The sequence below is a fragment of the Hippocampus guttulatus genome, chromosome 1 (assembly GCF_054856545.1).
Source record: "Hippocampus guttulatus isolate MCC_2025c chromosome 1, RoL_Hgut_1.0, whole genome shotgun sequence".
Taxonomy (NCBI): Eukaryota; Metazoa; Chordata; class Actinopteri; order Syngnathiformes; family Syngnathidae; genus Hippocampus; species Hippocampus guttulatus.
In genome coordinates, this window is record NC_141261.1 from 9333573 (window position 1) to 9356534 (window position 22962).

Here is a 22962-nt window from a genome sequence, read left to right on the forward strand (position 1 = left end):
GTGCCAGGAAGAAAGTAATGACATCTCACCTTATTCATTTTCAAGGTGTCGTCATCAGTACAACTGAAGTGCGATAACATCGCGCACGCACATATCCACACACTGTTACCATGCCGCACGTCACAAACACGAAAAGCATGCGTTGTGTACAATTTCCAATGCAAATATTTCATGCACCATCGAGGCGTGTATTTTTGAATATGCATGAAATGACAGCATACGGTCTTGCTGCTATGGGGACATACAAGCTGGAAGCTGTCCAACGCCTGTTAAAAGGTAGTGGTCCTATTTGTATGATAAATGCTAAACTTCAAGGGCACCTCAGCACATTTTAATGGGTCCTCACACATGAAAACGATCTTGCAGTTGTTCCCGCGTTCATCCGTCCAAGCCAAGACAGTGGAATTTGACAGGATTAGCAATCTAAATGGAAATAAGGGTCTCGTTTAATCAATAGAAGAATGTCCCCGTCAACATTTTATGTTTAACAGGTCAGGGGTTCCCTGACTCTCGCTCAGCTGGACGCAAAGCGGACATCGTCACTCCTTGTTGGGTCCCTCACTGGTGCATCTTTTAACTTTGGTTGTGTAGATTTTAAATTTGGTCTAATGAATGGCTCCCTCTATCGTTATAAAGTGGAATTTGTATTTAAGTGGTAAATTGCCAAGGATGGTGGACAATGGGGCTAGCAAGGCCTTCTCACAAGCACCGACCGACAAGTACAACCCAAATTCTAATATTTGTTCTCAAAAAGGGGATATATAATCAAATCTCCAGCAGTGGAGTGTTGGCTACCTCCCTCAGAATTTTTGCGTAAGTGTATGTGGTTACCAGCATGTTTAAAATATGTAAACAGTATTTATACTTTAAATATTTGGGACAAGGACTACAGCAGTACACATATTTACTTAAATCTTTAATTATACAGTAATTAACATTCATCAGCATTGCCTTTTGAGAGAGACAAAGAGAACGCAACAGTGTGATGAGACACTGATCCGAGAGTCCACAGCTGATGAGACACTGATCAGAGTCAACAGCGTGACTGGACACTGATCAGCGAAGCAAGCACGTGATGAGACACTGATCAGAGAGTAAACCACGTGACTCGACACAAGGGAAGGTGCTGGGCGGGGCTACGAAGATGCACAGCCAATCAGCTCACGGAATAAATCCACTCGTGCTGTCATTGGTCGACGTCGGCGCCGGGAACCAATCATGCATACAAAACCTCTGAGTCATTCGGCATTCTTTTTCTGAATCGAGTACTTTGGAAAAAGAAAAGTAGTCAAGCCACGATAAATGAAGCGCGATATAGCGAGGGATCACTGTATTTCCTCTCATTAGTATGCGTATGCAGATGATGGATTTTTAGCCATGTCGCTCTAATCTAACTGGGGATTCAGAATCGTTAACGCTACCAATGCACACTGTGTGCATGGCGAACACTCAAGCACACACACTCGCGACTGGCCACGCCTTGTGCACTGCACATCTCCACAGGCTCCCGCAGGATCCATAAACTCCTCCATCTCCAGACACCCGCACAGCATTTACGTTAATAGATCTGTCTATCAAAGTGCCGTGTTTGGCTCTTTGACTCAGGAAGACAAGCAGGCAGAGAGAAGTGGAGACGACTGATTGATAGACAAGGACTGGTCCGGTGTTAGAATGAGTTCACAGGTTTGATCCAGAATGGTTTCACTGATTTGGATTTTTTTTTTTTTTTTACTTTTTTTAAACTTTTTTTGAATCTCTGACTGAGGCATTATTTTCGACGACGTTATATGTGGCACTGTGAAAAAAAAATACAAATATTCTCTTTAACTATGAGTGTATGTAAAGCATGAAACTTCAGAAGACTTTCACCTTTTTGATGAGAATTATTTTTATGTATATTTTTTAGGGCTGGAAAAAAAATTATAATCACAGATCTTTTTCTTCTGGTATTGAAATCATGATGAATAAACCTTTATTGACCTAAAGAGATTTTTGTCTCTCTATAAACACACTTGCTAAACCCCAGTGGAACGAAAAAAGACGACGTGGACAAGACAGTTATTGTTGTAAAAAAATACATATATATTTAGACAAAAAAAGAAAACACAGATTAGTAGAGAAACGTGTCCGTCCGGCTTCGAGCGTCGAGTCGGCTAGCTAGCTTAGCTGTTGTCGTCGTTCAAAGATTCTTTGCTCTGTGACGTCGTTGCGTCGGCGCTGATTGGTTGAATCCAAAAGACGCGCACATGCGTACATGTTCGCGCTTACGCACAGCAGAGATCAGCGGACCATCGACTGCTGAGGCGCGCTTCGCTCGAGTGGCGTCTCTACACACCTTGCTTCCTGTTTATGCTCAAGTGTTGTTTTCTAGGTGTCTCGACCTCGTTCATAGTCATCTTTTGCTCTCTTAGTTCTTCGTTTGTAAATATTGATATTATTTTGTCATTTTGATTTTGCTCTTGTTTTTCGGGTTGATTGGACTTTTGTCATTTTGTTTGTATTCTCGGTGTTAGCATGACCTTGCCTTTTGTTGATTCTTCGTTTTTCTCTGGACCTTTCTGACCGGCGATTTATGTTTAGACATTTTTGTTCTTCGAATTTTGTCTGCGTGTGCATTTTTTGGGATTCAAAACATTATTCGGCTCGTTCCCAACCCTGAAAATAATAGGTAAAAAAATGTGAGCAGTGTACGTAACTCACTTTCGTGAAATTGTATTTACAGTACATATACTGTATATCTACAGGCGAGGGTGCATGAGTGCGTTTGGAATAAAAAGTCATTGAGTGAAAGCTCTTCTGCAGAATGACTCCGGTGAGGGAACAGTTTGTCTTACAGGCCCCAGGCTAATGCACTGATCAATATTCCACACGCTGGAAGGACGTTCCTGGAACTTTTCCTATAACGAAGTGCGCTGACATATTAGTCATCCTAACATTCATAACTCCGACATATTAGTCATCCTAACATGATTTCATGTGAGAACAATGACCCCGCCCCACCCCCCTTGATTAAATAATATTTTCGATACCTTCATTCACCAATTGCACACTGGTCCGAATAAGGCAGAGAAGTGAATTTTACAAGTCGCATGTGTCAGTCACACATTCAAAGGTGGAAGACACACTGGGATGTTTGTGAACTTCACCACCTCCCGCACGCCGCGGAAATAATAGCTGAAATAATAGCATGGCAAAGTGCGATCAATGAATCATAATTGGCACCTCGCAGGTGCTGCACTCTCCAGCTGCGTGCACAACACTCTCTCCATCTACCCTCGCCTCCAGAGCGAACCGCGGGAGCCACTGACACAATTGTTTTATCATAAGCCCGATGGCTTATAATAAAACATCTCAAATGGGAATGCGGGCACCTTTACTAGCTTGAAGAACAGAACGAATGGACATGTGCACTGATCAAGCAGCATGGCGGCCGGTTACAGTGAAGACTCTCAATACTGTAAATTGTCCCTAGGTGTGAATGTTTAGTTGCCTGCGATTGGTTGGCGACCAGTCCAAAGTCTGCAGGTATCGGCTGCGGCTCACCCGCAACCTTAGCGAGGATAAGCAATACAGAAAATGTAGGAATGGATGCACATCACCATGACACAGTACTGTATTACACTTCAGCTACAGTGACGAATACCCAAACACCAGACACACATACACAAGCATTCATTGAACTACCTCAACGGGTTCACTGGTATTGATTTGAATCGCAGCAGAGGCTTTGCTAATTAAAGTCTCAGCACTTTGGAACAAAACCAGTGTGATCGCAGCCTCCCCGCCAAGCGCATGCACACGCAATTGGTGGGAGTGGACATACAATCTTTGAATAGATAAATAGAGTATGGCTGGACAGACGGGGTCTGTTACTTTTCAGAAGGTGACTGTGGGGTGGGGAGGCGAGGGGAATGTGATAGGTCAATGCAAAGCAAAAAGTGCCTTTGGTAAATCTGAGAGAACGGAAAAGATGATGGGATTGTAAAATGAAGTTGACTGCCAAATTAAATCAAATTAAAGCACTTCAGGAGGCCGCATGGTCTGTCTTTGACGTGAGGGCTAATAATTTGGTTGAGTCTGCTCTACCTTTAATGTTTTTGTCTTTGAGTTCTAATCTTCCTCCACCACATTTCTTGCTCTTCCTCAGGATGATTGGCTGTCTTTTAAAATATTTTAAATAACTATGATATCGGGCGGCCCGGTAGTCCAGTGGTTAGCACGTCGGCTTCATAGTGCAGAGGTACCGGGTTCGATTCCAGCTCCGGCCTCCCTGTGTGGAGTTTGCATGTTCTCCCCGGGCCTGCGTGGGTTTTCTCCGGGTGCTCCGGTTTCCTCCCACATTCCAAAAACATGCATGGCAGGCTGATTGGATGCTCTAAATTGTCCCTAGGTGTGAGTGTGGGCGATGTGCCCTGCGATTGGTTGGCAACCGGTTCAGGGTGTCCCCCGCCTACTGCCCGAAGACAGATGGGATAGGCTCCAGCAGCTCCCGCGTCCCCAGTGAGAATAAAGCGGTTCATCCATTAAAATTTGTATAAATGATAAAATTAAGCATAGCATGTCCATCATGTTTGTTGCAAGTTTGTGATGCAGGCATTCCTGGAATTACTTTCGGCATTTATCGTTATTTTTGTAACATTATGGTTACTTCCTAGTTTAGTAAATGCCAAATTTTGTGATAATCCTTCTGTCCTTGTTAAAAGGGTTATCGATTATACCTGAAGTCATCAGCCAGGCCTTTTTGTGTTAGCCAGCTAGCACCCGAGCGTCCATTAGCCCTAGCTAGGCATCCCATCCCTGCTATTAGTCCAAGTCTTAGTTCCCCAGATTCCGTGTGGATGTTCTTATACTAAATACTAATTAATTTGGTGTACTTCCCCTCTCCCCCTCCCCCATGGTTATCGATTTCTTTCTGTTTTTGATTCAAATCCTAAAAGGTGTTATTCATTTGCCACTGTTGTTTTCCTGCCTTGGGTACGCCAGCCATCCACCAAAGGGTGTCTGTGGTACGGTGGAAGGAAAATACGAGATAAGACATCTCCCGTCCAGGGCAGACCTGTTTGCGCAGCTCAGTCAAAACAGCGCGTTATCGCGCTGGGGCAGCAGTCAGCCAACCTTTGGAAATCCTCCTGCAGCTTCTGTGATTGTGCTTTCCGCCACCTTCATGTCCTCCCCTGTGCTGTGATGTTTGATCAAGCCCACATTATTACTTTTACATGTGATGTTGGGAATAGGTTGACTTAGGCCGGTCATTGTTTTTATTTTTTTATCGATTAATCCAAGTTTGTTGAAGAAGAATTTGTTTATGTGTAACTGCTGAGATGGCTGCGATATAAATAAATGGGTGGATTTTTAAAAGTAGTTAGTTTTTAGAAAAACACTTTATAAAATAAGATGAGCAAGAAGAGGAGGAAGAGAAGGTCCCCAACAGGTTTATAATTACTGTAACATCAATGCTAATTTTCGTTTGCCTGTCTATGCAAGTTCAAGCTATTCCAGTGCATAAAGCTAGCAGACTCCAATTAGAATGACATGGTTTGATTGAACGTTTTAAAATTTGCAGTGTTTCATTTTCTTTTGCGCCGTGTCAGTTTTTCAGTTAACTTCAATTGGGAGCGCAATTAAAATCCTTCAGTTTATTACTCCCACGATCTGTATTTTCGTTTTGTCGTGGTGGAGCGGCAGCCTGGCTCAAAGCCCAAGTGCCATCCTCCCATCTGCATCCATGCGAGTGCCAGCAGAATGCATTCATCATTTAAAATGCCTCATTAGGAATTCCCGCGCATGAACTGCTGGGCTTGCAGCTGTATCCACTTGGTGTGTGTGTGTGTGAGGGGGCGTGGGGGTTCAAGTCAATGCGTGTTTGTGTGTGTGTGGGGGGGTTCAAGTCAACGCATGTTTGTGTGTGTGTGTGTGTGTGTGTGTGTGTGTGTACATCCAGGATTGTCCTGCTTGACCAAAGGAACTTTTCGAAGTTAACACATATGATGATAGAGTCCTCGTCTACCTCACTTCTCCCCATCCTCACGCCTCCCCCCTACCCCCCACCCACTCCTCCCCCTTACCTTCCATCTCATCCTACTTTCCCAGAATAGACCTGATCCTCTCCATGCAGGAGGAAAGATAAATCCTCCTCCCCCATCTCTCTGGCAGACAGCTTGGAGGGTAGTTTGAAGAAGAAAAAAAAAGCAGCGAGGGTGTGAGGAAGGGCGTGAAGATAAGTCGAAGGAGAAGAAGTCGGAAGATCATGATAGAGCCATCAGGGCACCCTTATGCCTACTTGAGGAAAAGGGCAGCGGGGAGGCCAATAAGCTTCAACGTAGTGCCCCCTATAGTCTTTAGTCAATATATTCCCAGTCATAGACTGAAGACAGAAACGATGTTTTGACATTTTGACAAATTATCCACCATCTTTAACGTCATCTAAAGAGGTTGTACAATTTAGAAATGGACAAAAATTTACAGGCTGTAAAGTATAGAAAATTCTTTCTTGTTTTTGTACGGTTTCATTTTTTTTTATTTTGCTTCCAAAAGATGATTTCTGTCCATCCAAAAGGGCCCTTTAAAAAAAGACAAATGGAATATTTTTTATCTTTATGCCCCCAAACTAAAAAAAAACTCTTTCTACCAGATAGATTAGACATGCATCCACGGGTGGATGTCCAGGGCCACCGCCGAGTTGCCCCCAACCTCCACCTTTGCAGACTTCTGACCCCAAATGAGCTGGTATATGCTCTAGTGGACAATCGCAAAAAAAAAAAAATGGATGGATAAATACATTTTTGCTTGCCTTGATTTGTGTTATGGTGCGCAGGCCTGTTTGTGTTTGAATGCATGTCTTGTGTCCCATCGTCATGATTAGGAATATGATGTCACACATTATTTTTTAGTTTAAAGCCGCCTTTTCTTTTCTAAATGAAACCAGCAGCATTCTTTATTTGCTCTTCGACACAGATTAAGGGAAGAGCTAAACGTGTGAAGGTAAAGTAGAAGAGTACCAATCTGAAATACGAAGAACGGGAATGCAGGAGAGGGGACATTGATTTACCCACAACGCCATGCACTGAAGTAGCACTGTAGCAGCTCATTCCCAGCACATTATGTGAAAGGTAATTGCATGCTCAGGAAGTGACTAAATTATCACCTGCGGGGATGACTCACATATGATGTGAGCAGACGACTTTGTCCAATGTGAATTCACACAGACACATGTTTCTTTGCTGCGTGGTGACTGGGATTTGTAGGACGACATCTCACTATTCAAATCATTTGGAAAACGATGGTTGGGCTTCCTAAAACCCATTTCGACCATAAAAAAACCGACAAGCTTGGACATGTCAAATTAAAAACAGGGATCCAGAGATTCTGTCCAGTTGTCTTTTTCTTAAGTGACAGATGACAAATGGCTGGACATGTAGCTATGGTCACGCCTCTTAATCAATTAATTAAGCGATGTGAAGTTGGATTATTGATCCCCAATTTTAATTGGTCATATTAGCAAGACATTTCGGGTAATGGTACGCAACTTAATGGGAACAGTTTCGGGAGGTCCGGCTTCTGTTTCAGTGCACCAAGCAATGTCCACCAAGGCATGGTTGGATGAGTTTGGTGTCGATGAACTTGCACCGAAAACTTACCTCATCCCCATCAAACACCCTTGGGATGCACTACGGCTAGCGTTGCCAATAAAAAAAATTAAATAAAATCACAAATTAGAACATAAAATGTGTTTGACAGGCAGTAGAAGCTCAACTGTGCAGAATTCTCTGCAGAAACCAATTATCCCTTCTTTTCTCCACCCATTTTCACACATGGCACCCCCCCCCCCCCACACACACACACGCGCACGCACGCACACAGAATCAGGCCCACTTTTTTGTCAGCAGCCATGTGTGCACACTGAGTCTAAAATTAGCATGCAGTGTGTTGAACAACAAACAGGCTGCAGGGAAGAAGACGTGCTGGCAAAAGAGTCTGATGACAAACGGCAGTGAGAGCGAGAGAAAAAGAAAGAGAGTTGAGTGACTGCATTTATGTCGGAAATAGCAACAAATGATACGACCGCATCAGCGTCTTTCATGTCATTTCTTCAAAAACAGAACGGCCAGTTTAAGTTTCCGCTTTTTGTGTCATTTTACTGGCATCATAAAGTTTATTTCAATCATAATTTCAGAGTTCCTATATTTTTTTCTTTATAAATTACATTACGGTGATATTTCATTCCATTTGTCTTTTCGTTTCGTTTTTTCTTGAACATTTCTGTCGAAAGAGTCAGAAAGCTACATACAACAGGGATGATGTCAAACTCTTGTCTCTCTTTCACTACACCCGTACACATACAGTACATACTGCACAACACACCTTCGGCGTTTTCTTTTATCTCACCTCCATTAGTCACAAAAAAACACACCGGTGTATTTTTTTGTGTTCATTCTGAAATGCCATGAGATGGTGCTTGCGACCGCACGGACGTCACAGTGTGGCGCTCTTTGCCTTTTACTCGCACGCAACCTTTGTTTGAAAATATGGTGTAGTTTTACTCCAAGTCGGCGGGTGTCGCTATGGCTGATTTTGGCGAGGACAACGCCGCGTGGAGTTTCTTCCGAATTTGCTGGCCTATTCCGGTCGCCGTTTTTACTTGGTCGAACAATGAACAAAGTGACAGCGACAAAAATGGAGATCACGTCTGCTCGGACAAAGGGATTTAGATGACTAGATGATGTATTTAATTGTATTGCGAAATCAATTGGTCTTGAAGCTCAACAGCTATAATTTAACTTGAAAAAGAAACAAAATAACTGCGTATGGACAGAGTACGGAATACAGCATGAAGATGTTTTCCCTAAGTCTGTTTGATTTGGGGTTTTTTAAGTTTCGGTGTTTATTCTTCAACCAAAGTGTTTGAATTGGACACGAAAAGATCACTGATAGTGTCACCTATTTGTATTTGATGTAATTTACCGGTAGTCAGGATTTAGTTGTATTTTAAAACAGCTCCCCCACTATATGCAGAAATTTTCCATTTCCATACACTGAAGGCACTTTGATTAAAATGCTTTTTTGCTTGGATGACTTTACTAATGGAGTGGGTCTAATATTCCTCGGCATGAAGATGGTTGCCAAAGACACGAGCAAATATCATTTCATCAGTTTGCATTACAACAACGGGCTGCTAATGTGTTTCCCATCTTTGGTCCCAAGTTAGCATATACAGACTGAGTGCTCCGTTTATTATTGACTCCATTTCGATGCGCTGCTCTTTGAACTGTCAAACTTCAATCACCTGGTTGTAACCATTCGCTTTTGTTCAGTCATTTCTAAACACAACAACATAAACACCGATGTCAAACCTAAAATAGAATACAAAGCACAGACAGCACCACACGAGACAACATCACTTGCAAAATGTCTAGGCCAGGGGTCGGCAACCCAAAACGTTGAAAGTGCCATATAGGACAAAAAAACCAACAAAAAAACAAATATGTCGGGAGCCGCAAAAAAAATAAAAGCCTTCTATAAAACTTACAATGAAGGAAACACATGCTGTATGTATGTAGGAGACTGAACGGTCTCATAATTGTTTATGTTATTCATTCCTTTGTTGTGTGTTCACAAACGCCACCATAGAATTTATTTTGTGATTTCCTTGCTTGATTTTTTTTTTGTTCTGGTGCATTATTTTCGCTTTTCTTAGTGTCATTGAAATGATCATTAATTTCCATTTTTCGGAGGCTGTCTTTGAACGCTTCCCGGGTCAAATGAGAAGAGAGAAGGCACGGAGTCGGACGCAGACGTGTCTGTGTTTGTCGAGACTGTTAAAAGTTTTAAAAAAACCAACACCACAGCTCTCCTTTTTCGGAGCTGCAACATGTATCTCTATCCATTTGAACTATATTAGCCTACTATCAAAATCTTTTTCCATTTTCAAACATTTTTTATAAGGCTCAAGGGAGCCACTAGATGTCGCTAAAGAGCCGCATGCGGCTCTGGAGCCGCGTGTTGCCGACCCCCGGTCTAGACTGTTCTCCATACAAATCTTGCATATACTGTACTGTAAATAAGCTCAATACATTTAGGGTGGAATAGTTAGAAAAGCCGCAGAGTTTATCTGCATATCTAATTTCATGAAATTATTTAAAACAAATGTTAAGTTTGACCGAGAAAAGCTTGCGCGATATGGATGTTACCACACACTGCAATTTAGAGCGGTTGTTAAACTTAACCATCAGTCCATAAACACCATGAAATGCAATTTTACATTATTCATATTATGCTTATCTATGTGTGCCCTGCAATTGGCTGGCGATTGGATGTTGAATAGTGTCCATGTCAGATGCAGAGGCATCGCACCTGTTGACGATGTGGGTGTTCAAGCACCTACTGTCCACTTTTCCCAGTGAAAGGGGTCAACGCCCATGCTTTTCTAGCTGTTAGTTATTCACCGACCAGCTTCACAAATGAGGCTTTCAAACATCTTTCCCAGGTGTCATTTTTCAACAACAACAAAAAAAAGAACCGCAAATGCATCAGGGCATGTGGGCGTTTAAAAATTCCTCATCCATATTCACAAGAGAAGATTCTCTCGCAAAATGTTATCCATTTAAAATGATGAAGTGACAATAACAGCGCCCAACGATAGAAATGGGTTCGATGCGACTCATCCATGTTTCACAAGAGGCAAGTGCCTCCTGTAAAACACGGTTGAGCTCCAAAAATGTTTCTTAGTGATGAGGGACAAAATTGCCGTTGTTAACCTCCATATGTTAGTCCACGTTGTATAATACATGCAGGCCGGTCTAACTACAATTCCAGGTCAAGACCACAGAATAACAGCAAGAGCCACATCACTAATAAACTACACGCTGACATAATTAAAACAAGTGTAATCGCTGGCTGATCCCCCTAATTGGCATCACTCGACTCCGCTAAATGCTATCTGATGTTGTGACATGACAATTTATGGATGCAAGTGGCACTTATTAGATTAGAAGGCGAGGCGACAAAGATGCTAGAGGCTCTTTTCAAATTTCTAACTTAAACCAGCATAAAACAATTCCCGGTTAGGTTGTATGACAGTAATGATTCACAGTCAATGACACTGACCAATCAATAGATTGAAATACTACAACTGCTACTACTACTACTACTCCTAGGTTTTGTTTTAGAAGTTTCAGTTTTCATGCAGTATAGGCGGTATTGTTAGTCCAGGGATCTGTTTCACAATGAGTGTTCAACAAACGCTGTGTCTAATGCTGAACTGTGGGTTGATTTACTCTGCAATAGGAAACCTTGAATTTCCGGTTCCAGAACATCAGATTTGAATCAGTTTAATCAACTCGGAGTGTCTTTGCCCGGAGATAAGCAAGCACGTGCACCACGACTATGAAAAGACAGTATCAATGGATGCCCGATTCGAGGAGTCACCATAGCAACGGGGTAGAGGAGGGCTGCGTTTTTCACTCCAATAGAGCTGGAAATGTTATTGCACTCATACACCGAGTTTAAACACATTTTCAGGAAAAAGTGCAAGCTGCTAAAGAGAGGGAGATGGCGTGGGAGAACATTGTTGTTCGGGTCAATGCAAATTTGAGTTACCTTCCTTTTTGAGATGGAAAGTTTCCCTCATTTTAGGATTGAAACATTTGGAGTTATTGCTCAACCCGCTTTGTGAAACGGACCCCAGGTTTGACTTCATTCTCTGAATCACCATGACAGGACACAAATAAGCGTGACCTACCTCAGTGAGGTGTGGGTTGGGGTTGAATCCACACTGGTTACACACAGTGGCTTTACATTGCGTGCAGGTGTTGTAGTTGGGCACAGCTGGTGGGTTGGAGAGCTCTGTGGTGGTGCACACTGGACACAGTTTGCTCTTTGGCATGGGCGCGATCTGTGGCACAGAGTAGGGTGAGGTGGGTGTCATGCCGCGGTCTGGCGACACCGAGGGGGATCTGCCCGTCCTGGAGCCGCCCGAACTGTTGAAGTCGACTTGCAGGTTTCGTCGGGAGGCATGCTGGCCGGGACTCTGTCCTGCATGGGCGCCGATGCCGGTACCAGCTGGGCTGTGACTCATCCCGTGGGTGGAGCCCGGCCCCGTGCCGGACCCCTGGCCTGACTGCGCGTGACGGGGGGAGGTTGGAGTGTCATGGGTCGCCAGGCGATAAGGCTCACCGCTTCGAGAGCCTATTCCACCTCCAGTGGCCAACCCTCCACCCATCCCGCCTCCCATTGCACCTCTCATTTCTCCGCCCATTCCACCTCCCATTCCTCCACCCATCCCACTTCCTATACCTCCCATCCCGCCTCCCCCTGGAACTCCTTGTTGCATGCCAGGTTTGGGGCTACCCATCTGAGCCATTGGTCCCCTGGAAGAGAAGAAAAAGAAGACAAGAATTAGACATCGGGCCCTACTTTGGTAGAGTGGCGGCAGTGCACTCTGCATTCAAATGGGCGTAACTTAATTTTCATTCTGACGCAAGTCCAGACTACTGTCTTTGGGGAATTGTTGTGCCTGTCGAGGCGTTCCGGCTCTCGACTCATCTAACAATTTGGTAACAGAAAGTCGTCTGTGCTGAGCGTAAAAATGGTCGTACAGGTGCAAGGCGAGATCCAATTGCCCACATCACATGTATGGTCAACTTTGTCATCCGCAAGGGGAGTTCTTGCAGTTTAACTGGACTCCAGCGACTCTATTTTTGTTTTCCGCAACGGCAAACGTGGCGTGCTATGCTCCGACTGGCCTGATTTTAAAGCAAATGATGGAAGTGGCCACAACTGGCCAAGAAAAGGCTTGTTCCATTCCACAAAGGTTCAACCCCCACATTCCACCCAATTTTACCTGTGCAAAGTGAAGCAAAATACAAAAAGTAGACAGTTGGGCTATGCCTTGTGTGAAAACTTCAGCTGGGAATGAAATTAGAGCCCATACAGTCATACATATATTGTGTGAGTACAATCCACAATGGTCTTCTTACAGTATATGTCATGTTGCGAGGTGGCGGTGGACCCCAAAAAGCAGGCAGGAGGGAGGAGCAGGGTGTACTTGAAGAAGTGTATTGATAAAACACAGAAAACTAAACAAAGTCCTAACAACAAAACAAATCCAAAGTATCAAACAAAACCATGACTGAAGCTCAAAAAACTAGAACAGAACAATGGTTCTGTTCTATTTTTTTGTATATATATACAGTATATATATATTTGATGGGGTGACTCAACAAGAACCTCAAAGCTCGACTGATTCAAGGAGTTAGGTGGTGGTGGTGGAAGAAGATGGAATAAGAGGCTTAAAAGCTGGTTATGGCATTGCGACACATTAGGAAAAGGATGAACCTCAGTGCATGACTTGAAAAAAAAATCGTTAATGAATTCAAAAAATTAAATGCTTCAATTCAACATCGAAACACAGTCTGGTGAGATCCAGTAGAAGAGCGAGATCAAAGATTTTGCCGTTATTGTTTCGGAACGGAGCGTCACTGCTCTCAGTATTGAGAAGGCGGCTACAAGTTCGATGCTAGCAAAGTAAACACGTTGAGACCATCTTTGCTGTATTTTTTTGTGTATAAAATGGAACAGGAAATGAGCAAGATGTTTATCTGCTTTACTGGTGCTGCAGCTTGCTTGAATTGATCTTTTCCATCTCACTCTTGCCTCATCAGCTGATTCATCTACTGGCCGGTGGTTACACAGCCAAGGAGGAAATAATCCGTGGATTTTTGTCAATCGTCCATCTGTCTCGCATCGGTGGTACTATTTTATACATATAGGCTATAGTATGCCTTTTGTCTGTATTCCTATTGTAGTGGAAGAGCACTGCACCTCTCCAGAGACTGTAAAACCTTTGCAGTGTCAAGGAAGATCAGAATTGCTCGAGAAACTACGAGGCTGTTTGAATGAAAAACTAAAAAGCAAGATGATGCCATGCCTTTGATCATTGACCCCCCCCCCCCAAAAAAAAGCACCATAAGGATTTTAAATTTGAATCATTCATCATTCATCACTCGAACTCAAATCGAAAGGGCATCATTAGCAAGTAAACCGAAGTAATACCCGCAGGACCATTCAGACACCCTGTTTTCCGCGGCATTGCTTCTGAATAATAATCGTGAGAAAATGCATTGTAAAAGGTGCAAGCACAAAGAGTTGCACACAATACGCAAACATTCATCCACGCTATTCTCCCAGGCAGCAATTACATTACCTGGGAAAACATCATTGTGCATTTGACTGCAGCCTGATGATTTACAACGCAAACAAAACAGGATGAAGATTTTTCACAGAGAATGAATGAGCCAGACAGCCACGAACGAAATGACTCAAACCGCCTCAAACCCCAAATGAAAAGCCATGACAAATGGAGGCAGGTGTGAAAATGATCTCGGTTAAAGTGCAGCAGAGTGAAAAGAGGGATGGTCTGAAATAATGATTATATTTGGCATGCAACACCATACTTGAAAACCTTCATCCCTGACATTCTCTGCCACCACGCATCGTCATACAGTGAAACTCCTCTACAACGAAATCATGTTTGCAGCAAGTAATTTTTCACAACAGAGGGGTTTTCACTGTAGCAAATTTGATCTCAGATGTAAACACACACACACATACACACACACACACACACACACACACACACACACACACACACACACACACACACAAACAAGCTCTTCTTGTCTTAGCTGCTTGTCATCCAAAGGTCCGTTTTGTAGCCATTTTAGCAATGCAACGTTCTTGCTGCATCTGACTATCAATAACAAATACTTCCTGGACTATTGCGCATGTGTAAACCAGTGGTTGGCGGTTGCTGTTGCCGTTTCCGAACGAAGAGTTGAGGTGGTTGTTGGATTAGACTTCGTTGTAGTGAATCTTGTTGCGAGGCAAGAGCAGAGAAAAAGATTTCGTATAACGCAACAGGGGTTTTTTTTCATTGTATGGGGGTCAAGAAAGTGGGAATGGTGTTAATGCATGAAGATTTTTTTCACACAAGGGGGTATTTTCGCCCATGTAGTTTCGTTGTAGAGGAGTTTCACTGTATTGAGTTTCCATCCGTCCATTCTCTTCCGCTTATCTGAGGTCGGGTCTCAGAGACATTACCTTAAACAGGGAAGCCCAGCCTTCTTAAAAAGTGGGAATCACAACCCTATGTCAATCCACAGACCCACAACATCCAAAACTTTCAGGAACTTCGGGGCGGATTTCATCCACCCTGTGTTCCCTGCCAAGGAAGAGCTTTTTAACCACGTCACTGACCTCAACCCCAGAGAGAGGAGACCCCACTTTAGAGATGCCTGACTCAGCTTCCTCTTGGTAAGGTGTGGGAATTTCTTAGAATCTGTCCGAAAGTCCTCTTCCATGGTCAGAAGTCCTCCCACCCATGTATCTGTGTGTGTGTGTGTGTGTGTGTGTGTGTCTGTGTGTGTTTAATTAAAGTCATCATAATCCCTCAAACGTCCACGCTGGTGTATATTTTTGTGCTGCCGACTCCATGGACAGCCAAATCAGACACATGCAGGCATGCAAGAAGAGATGTCAGAGTGAAACCTCTTGAGCTGGGGCGGTGGGGACACTGCCTTGCTCAACAGCACCTGGCCAGTAGTGGAGAAGCAGACTAGCATTGTTCCAACAGCTAGTTGGCATTTTATATGCCATGGTATTCAAAATAAAAACAATGTTCAAAAAAAGGTTTATTGTTAGATTTCACTGGAGACACTTTAACGAAACCCAAGTGTCGGAACAGAATTGAATTGTCAATCATTTTAACACAATCAAACAACTCGGCATGAAGCCGCACTCCCTCTTGGGAGATGCTGAAGACACATCCCTTTCGTAGCGCAAACCTTTGACCACATCTGACAAAATGACCTATCTTTTTGAAAGCTCCCAATCCTCCTCCACCTCCCGCCACAATTCTTCATGCCGACCACAATAACATTTCATTTGTGTCTTCAGAGGTGCCAATCCTTGCAATGTAAAGGGAGTTGTGAGAGGGAAGCCTGAGGTTTGTGGATTGATTGTGGACTTTTGACTCAAGGGGGATTTCAATTCGAATATGTGTAGAATATGACTAGCATTGTCATCTGTTAATTTTTTAATTTACTTCTCCCCGCCCCTCCCAAAAAGAAATGAGGCAGAGTATTCCTTCTGCCATTTCTTAATTAAGGTAAACAGAACAGAAAATGAACTCAACAGAAAAGGTTTTAGTTCACTCAGTGCCGTTTCTTGCACGGACTGGAAGACTTTGCGGACAACGTACGGTGGATGGGTTGAGAGTGATTGAGATGATGGGGTCGGCCGATGTATTCTACCACCGTCTTTGAGTAAACCGCAGTGAAGGATAAGAGACAGACAGGGAGGTAAATCAGTGTAATGTTGTGGAAAAGCAAACACTTGAGTCATAAAGTTGTTTGTCAGAGTGCTTCACAAAACAAGACTAAAGGCTAATAGGAGTCGACGTAACGCGCAGTATAGTGGCCATATCGGTTGTGTCGTTGCCGTGCTACAAGCGTACATGCATGTGAACACGCGGCAAATTCTGGTCGACAACATAATGAGAAAACACGGCGTGACCTTCACAACTGCAGCGAGGGAGGAAAAATAGCCGGGCACAGATTAATGGCCTCTGAAATAAACATGGAAGTCACAGGAAGTTGACACAATTCTCCGCGAACACAATGCTCATTTTCTGAGGTAAAGCAGGAAAACAATCACAAAAATACCACCTGTCAGAATGACAGCGCCAGGATTTAGTGCAAATGAGCGGTGCAACAAGAGCCTTCGCATCAGCATCGATGGAATCGTTCAAAATGTTCAAAATAACGAGCATATGAAGTGGGGTGTTTTACTTTGTATTTTATCACATTCATGGCCTCTTATTTTGCAATAACAATTGTCTGTTTTTCAATACATAACATTCTCATTTTGATGTCGAGAAGATGGGATACTACTTCCTGCGCGTTTCTTGACAGGCTCTTCATGCTAGCGCTTAGCATTTTTTGGCTAGCACGGACACCCAGCTCATCGTTCTATATTTAACTGGTAAAACTAGTCATTCATTGCCTCAATTCAAAATCGAAAGGCAGCTGAGCTTAAACAAAGTCTTTCAGGTGTGTATGAGGATCCAATTGATATGTGTGTGTTCTTTGGCGGGAACCAGAGTCCCCAGAGAAGTGTCACTAAGCTACAACTTTGCATTGTACCACAGTATATCATGGTGTAAGCATTGTATAAAACAGCCTATTACAGTATAAACATTTTTTGCATGGTGTGCCCAAAATTAAATTACCAGTAGGACTTTCTTTTTAGAATATACATTTTTCTTCCAGCTACACCCATTATCTAAAAATATATATATAAAAATAAAAAATGATAGCGACATGCCAAAATCCCCCCCATTCTGACGTTTCTCAAAGCATATCCTCACTCTATCCAATTGTGCCCCTTCAACGTGAGCATTCATCTATTATCAACCGCAAGTTGTTGATGCTCAGGAAGACACTCTGTGCCAGAAGTAGCAAAGCAGCCCCAGAACATAATTGAGCCGCCAAGTTTCAGAGTAGATACTGAATATTGTTCTTCTCCTTCACTTGCGCATTAGCAAACATACAGACGATGTGAATTGCCAAAAAGCTCATCTGCCAAACATTTTGTGGCTTGTCTCCATGCAGATGAGCAAATTCCATTCTTGTAACGCTTGATTGTTACTTTCTTTCTTTCTTTCAAGTAAGGTCGGCAACAAATTGTCCATGATTATATGAGATAGCCATCCATATACAGTACATCATATACAGGCATACACAAATACACACAACAAGAGTACTTAGAAACCGGCCTGGCATGTGTGACTTGAGTCAGATGGAACATGAACACGTGACGCTACAGCAAGCGAATGTTCTGCTCCATATGTGCTTTCTCTTTCTTTCTCTCTCTCTCTCTCTCTCTCTCTGTCTTTCTCTCTGTCTCTCGCTCTCTCTCTCCCTCGAAGTGCTTTTCATTGAGCCATCTGGACATCATTGCTCTTTATTCCCTTCTTCATTTTCTCCCTACACCAATCCAGACTTCACACATTCTTCTCCTTTCCTTTTTTTCCTGGCTTTTATGTATTTATAGCATGTGTAGCTCCCATTTGCAGTAAATTAGGGCTCCTTTGTTTTGCAGTTTGGTGCACATTTCAGTGCTGTGATTGGAGCATTTTATGTTGAATATGTAAAATGGTTAAGAAAAGCAAAACAGCCAGAAATTAGTGTGTCTTTCACATATCCTGTAACTCCAGATTTTACACAATGGGTGAAGCCTTAGCATAGTTTATCCTAACTAACTGAAATTCATTTCCATTTGTGTGTAACAATATAAAACGCATTCCACATTATTTTTAATTGATTACCACTATATAATGTTGCACATGAAATTGTGAATAAAGTATATAATGCAAAAGGTTTTTGAAAAAAATCGCAGTTGTTAGGAATTTTATTATCATGTGCTAAGAGTACATGATAATAAAATTGCCTTGCAATTTACTCTAACCCAGAAGTAAGTCACCTGCTTCATTAAAACCCCGTGTGGCTGCCTTTGTGTGCGTGTAAGTGAGTATATTTTTACCCATCCATCCATCCATCCATCCATTTTCTGAACCGCTTAATTCTCACAACGGTCGCGGGGCAAGCTGGAGCCTATCCCAGCCGTCTTCAGGCAGTGGGCGGGGGACACCCTGAACCGGTTGCCAGCCAATCGCAGGGCAGCGCACACAGAGAAGAACAACCATGTGCGCTCACACTCACACCTACGGACAATTTTGAGTGTTCAATCAGCCTGCCATGCACGTTTTTGAAATGTGGGAGGAAACCGCAGTACCCGGAGAAAACACACGCAGGCCCGGGGAGAACATGCAAACTCCACACAGGAGGGCCGGAGTCAGGATCGAACCCACGACCTCTGCACTGTGAGCGCTTTGAGACTCTTCTGTGATTAAGGGTGATACAAATAAGCTTGACTTGACTTTATGAAATGTGACATCACATAGTGCTTCACGTTTTATTCTGTTCAAACATAAAACATCCATCCATCTTCTATACTGCTTATCCTCACTAGGCTGATGGATGTGCTGGAGCGTATCCCAGCTGACTTGAGGCAAGTGGCGGGGAACAACCAGTCTGGTCGCCAGCCAATTGCATCTCGTAGAAGATAAAGAGATGAAACTATGGCGTTTTTCGACATCAAACAACGTACTGCAGCTTTGCCAATGTGGCTGATATTTATTTTCCGGATGATCGTATGTTGAACTTTATTTTCAGTGGTTGCAAAGATTCAATTGTTTTTGTTTTTTTTAATGATTGGCCTTTGGCATCCCTCTGTTCTTTCCACCCACCATCATCTTATTCTATGCCCTTTAGAGAGTGGTCAATTCGGCAGCCTTGTTTCCTTTATTCCCGCATTCGCTTTCTGCAGCTCCTTTCAGCTCTCTTTATATCCTCCATCTTTACGTCTTTGCACTTTAGGCTGCACATGTCCAATACAGTAGCAGGGAGGTGGAGTCACTTACATCCTGCTTGTGATGGTTGAAAATGAGGCTACGACCGCATATGCACATTGCACTATTATTATTATTATTGTTACTATTATTATTAATAAGGCAATGCCCGAAGACGGCTGGGATAGGCTCCAGCACCCCCCGCGACCCTAGTGAGGATCAAGCGGTTCGGAAAATGGATGGATGGATGTACAGCCATTGAACTATCAATTCCATGTGCTGAAGCCGTTGGGCACATCGCTCAGGCCTAAGTTCTATAGCACATAGACCAGTTTGTGTCACAATGTCATTTTTTGTTATTGTTGGTGTAAAAAAAAAAAAAAAGAACAGAAGTAAAACTGATGATACTCATGCAGGTCAACAATCGATCTATAAATAATCGACATCGAGGATAGAGGCAGGTATTGCATTTCTGTCATAGTGTCTCCAAATGAATGATGACATGTTTGCAAATGTGACTGTTTATATATGACTTTCCTTTCGCGATGATCAGGATGATTTTAAACTCTGCCTAACCTTATCCAAAAAAATAGTCTTAACATTAAAGTGTTGTGATGTAGGGCTGAAAGGTGGCTTTCCCATCTGGCTATATTACTGCACGCACTTACCAACGCATGCCTACCTTCCTTCGTCGAGACCTGACGCGGAGGCATGGGACGCACTTTTATTCTACACATTTTTACAGCATTGGAAAACTTTAAGAATGTTTGTGTCGTGTTTTTCCCTCCTACAGAAACCATATTAAAACAAAAAAATATTTTTCCCTCCCCCATCTTTTTCCATCTTCAAACATTTCTGAAAAAGCTCCAGGGAGCCACTAGGGTGGCGCTAAAGAGCCGCATGTGGCTCTGGAGCCGCGGGTTTCCTACCCCCGGGCTATATTAACAGAAACAGCAAATGCTTTAGGATTCTCGGACAAGGCAAGCATATGCCAGGGGTGACCAAACTTGATGAAAGTGAGCGCTTCTTCTTGGCTACTGATTAATGCGAAGGGCTACTAGTTTGAATCACACCTCTTTTGTGAACCGCTGCAATGTGAATGAGAATGGTTGTTTGTCAAAATGTGCCCGTAGCAACCCGTCCAGGGTGTACACCACTTCTCGCCCAAACTCAGCCGAGCTCGGCTCCAGCTCACCGGTTATGAATGGACGGATTGATGCTAACATACAAATAGGTGCATGATTCTCTTTCTGCCTCATACTCCAATTCTACGACCGCACAAATGTACGGTAGCTGGGAGGAGATGAGTAAAGTGATGGAAAGAAGAGCAACAGAAGAGGACATTGAAGCATCCTCCCTCCAGAAGGGCGCTCAAATGGAGAGAGGGAGCCCGACATAAGGGGAGGAAGAGGATGTGCGGGAATTGCAAGCGAGAAATGAAGAAGAGGGGAGGGGCCTGGACAGGGAAACACACTGTGCACGTGATCATTCTGTTCACATGGCCTCTTATTCTAGTGTTATCAATACTTAATGTGATGTGCTGCGTGCTACCCAAACCTTTACTCCAGCACATTTGAGGGAATCGGCACAGTCTCAAATCGAATAGGGCGCCCTACGACGCCTCGGCTGAGCTGTCGGTTTTTAGTAGGCGGCTTAAGCTGTCATCATGCCTCTTCTGAGTCTCTATGTTATATAATGATGGATATGCCATGTCGTCGCTCCTATATGCACTCGATTGCAGACTCTTCCAATGCGTGGGAATCAAATGTGCACACGGCGTGCCCTACATGTAACATGACAATTGTATGCTTGTCCCGTTTCTGCAGTTATTTCCACACAATGTCAGCTTGATTGTGGAGCAGTTTTTTTTTAAATCATACTATACATTGCTGGGAATGATGTGTGATGCATTGGGCAGGAATTCATATGGTCATGAAATACACAGATCTGCAACTTCCATCAGTCATGCAGGCAACCAAGCTGCGATCGAGCCCCTAATATAATAGTGCCACTATGACAGACATCCTCAAACACACGCCCACGTATTCAAGGCAAGCCCCGTGAATCGCGCGCGCGCGCGCGCACGCTCACACACGCGACACGAGCATCACGTGTCAATCACCTCGAGAATAAAACAACTACACGAAGCATCATTTTTGTGACTGACGTGCACGAATGCTGCATTCGGCGGGAGACCACAAACACGGAGGTTCGCCTTTGCGTGCGCGTGAGTCAGTGCGGTTGTGTACACGCGCGAGCGCGGGCGCGTTTTTCTGCAGCTCGTCACGCCAAGTCCGTGCATCGCACCACGCAAGAGGGGAAATACTATCATCGCAGCACATGACACCGCGATTGCAATCGCTTTCATTCAGTGTCAAATGAATGGTTTAAAAATGTTCTTTTTTTTTCTTTTTCATTGGCGGTGGGGTGGTAGGTAGTTTCGCCGTGACTCTCACGCTACGCAAAAGGATATCCTGCTCACGCAACCTTCCAATTACTCTGTGCATTCTTCGCTAGTCCCAAAACACACACCAGGGCACCTATTTAGCCGAACCGCTGGCCATACCTCGTCATCCCCATCCCGGGGCCTCCGACTCCCATCCCTCCGCCGGCAGCCGAGCCGTTGACGGGTTTCACGTGCTGTCCTCCCGGCCCTGCGGTCGCGGGTCCTCCGGGCATCACGGAGCCCATCATCCCGGCCTCTCCGGGCTGCCCGCCGCCCTCCATGCTCGCCTCGTTCCCCATCTCGGTCTCGGCTCAGGAGACACGAGGGCGGTGAAGATCGTTACGGCGTCCGAACGGTCCGAAGCGCCTCTGCTTATATGTCGCAAGGGTGCCCTTTTATTTGATGTGGTCCAAACTGGAAATTGGATGGGGGTATAAAAAAAGGGGGGGAAGAGAGAAGAGGGAGAGTGAACTCAGCCTTGCTCATGTATCACCGCCATCGTCTTCATCCTCTTCCCCGTCAGCCTCAGCACCAGTAGGCTGGGTTCTGACGTTGTGACGGGAGCGCGCTCGGGCAGTTCAAGCAGAAGCGGAATAAAACCAACAGGCGGCGTAGAAGTGCGCGATTGCACTAGAATTACAAGTTACAGTTCAAGAGAAGTGACTGTATAGGCTACTCCGTGAGCACTTCCACTTACAGCGTGTTCTTGAGAATAAGCGCAGAGAAGTGTAAAGGAAGAAGGAAGGAAGGAAGAAAGAAAGAAAGAAAGAAAGAAAGAAAGAAAGAAAGAAAGAAAGAAAGAAAGAAAGAAAGAAAGAAAGAAAGAAAGAAAGAAAGAAAGAAAGAAAGAAAGAAAGAATCTTGAGTTTTCCACCCATGACACTTTGGCAGCCAAAAGTGATGAAAGCAAGACACTTTATTCAGAGGCATGCAGACCGTTTTGAATTGCGGAAAAAAAAAATGCATCCAATGTCTCCTCCGAGGCTTCAAAATCTCAGGGTCAGATCTTCAATTCATCCAGTGGTGAAAGAACTGATCATTGTGGAATCGA

General features: G+C 43.8%; 1 protein-coding gene across 4 annotated transcripts in view; it reads right to left on the bottom strand.

Annotated features, from left to right (window-relative positions):
- bsna (bassoon presynaptic cytomatrix protein a) overlaps nucleotides 1-22489 on the bottom strand; it is a 77391-nt gene extending 54902 nt beyond the window's left edge. For all 4 annotated transcript variants that reach the window (XM_086108130.1, XM_086108123.1, XM_086108114.1 and 1 more), the window contains exons 1-2: nucleotides 22032-22489; nucleotides 11738-12365 (exon numbers count right to left, since the gene is read on the bottom strand). In XM_086108130.1, coding sequence (XP_085964256.1) covers nucleotides 11738-12365; nucleotides 22032-22210 — 807 coding nt within the window. In that variant the 5' untranslated portion in view covers nucleotides 22211-22489. The remainder of the gene's footprint in view (nucleotides 1-11737; nucleotides 12366-22031) is intronic.
- Between the last annotated feature and the right edge of the window lie 473 nt (nucleotides 22490-22962).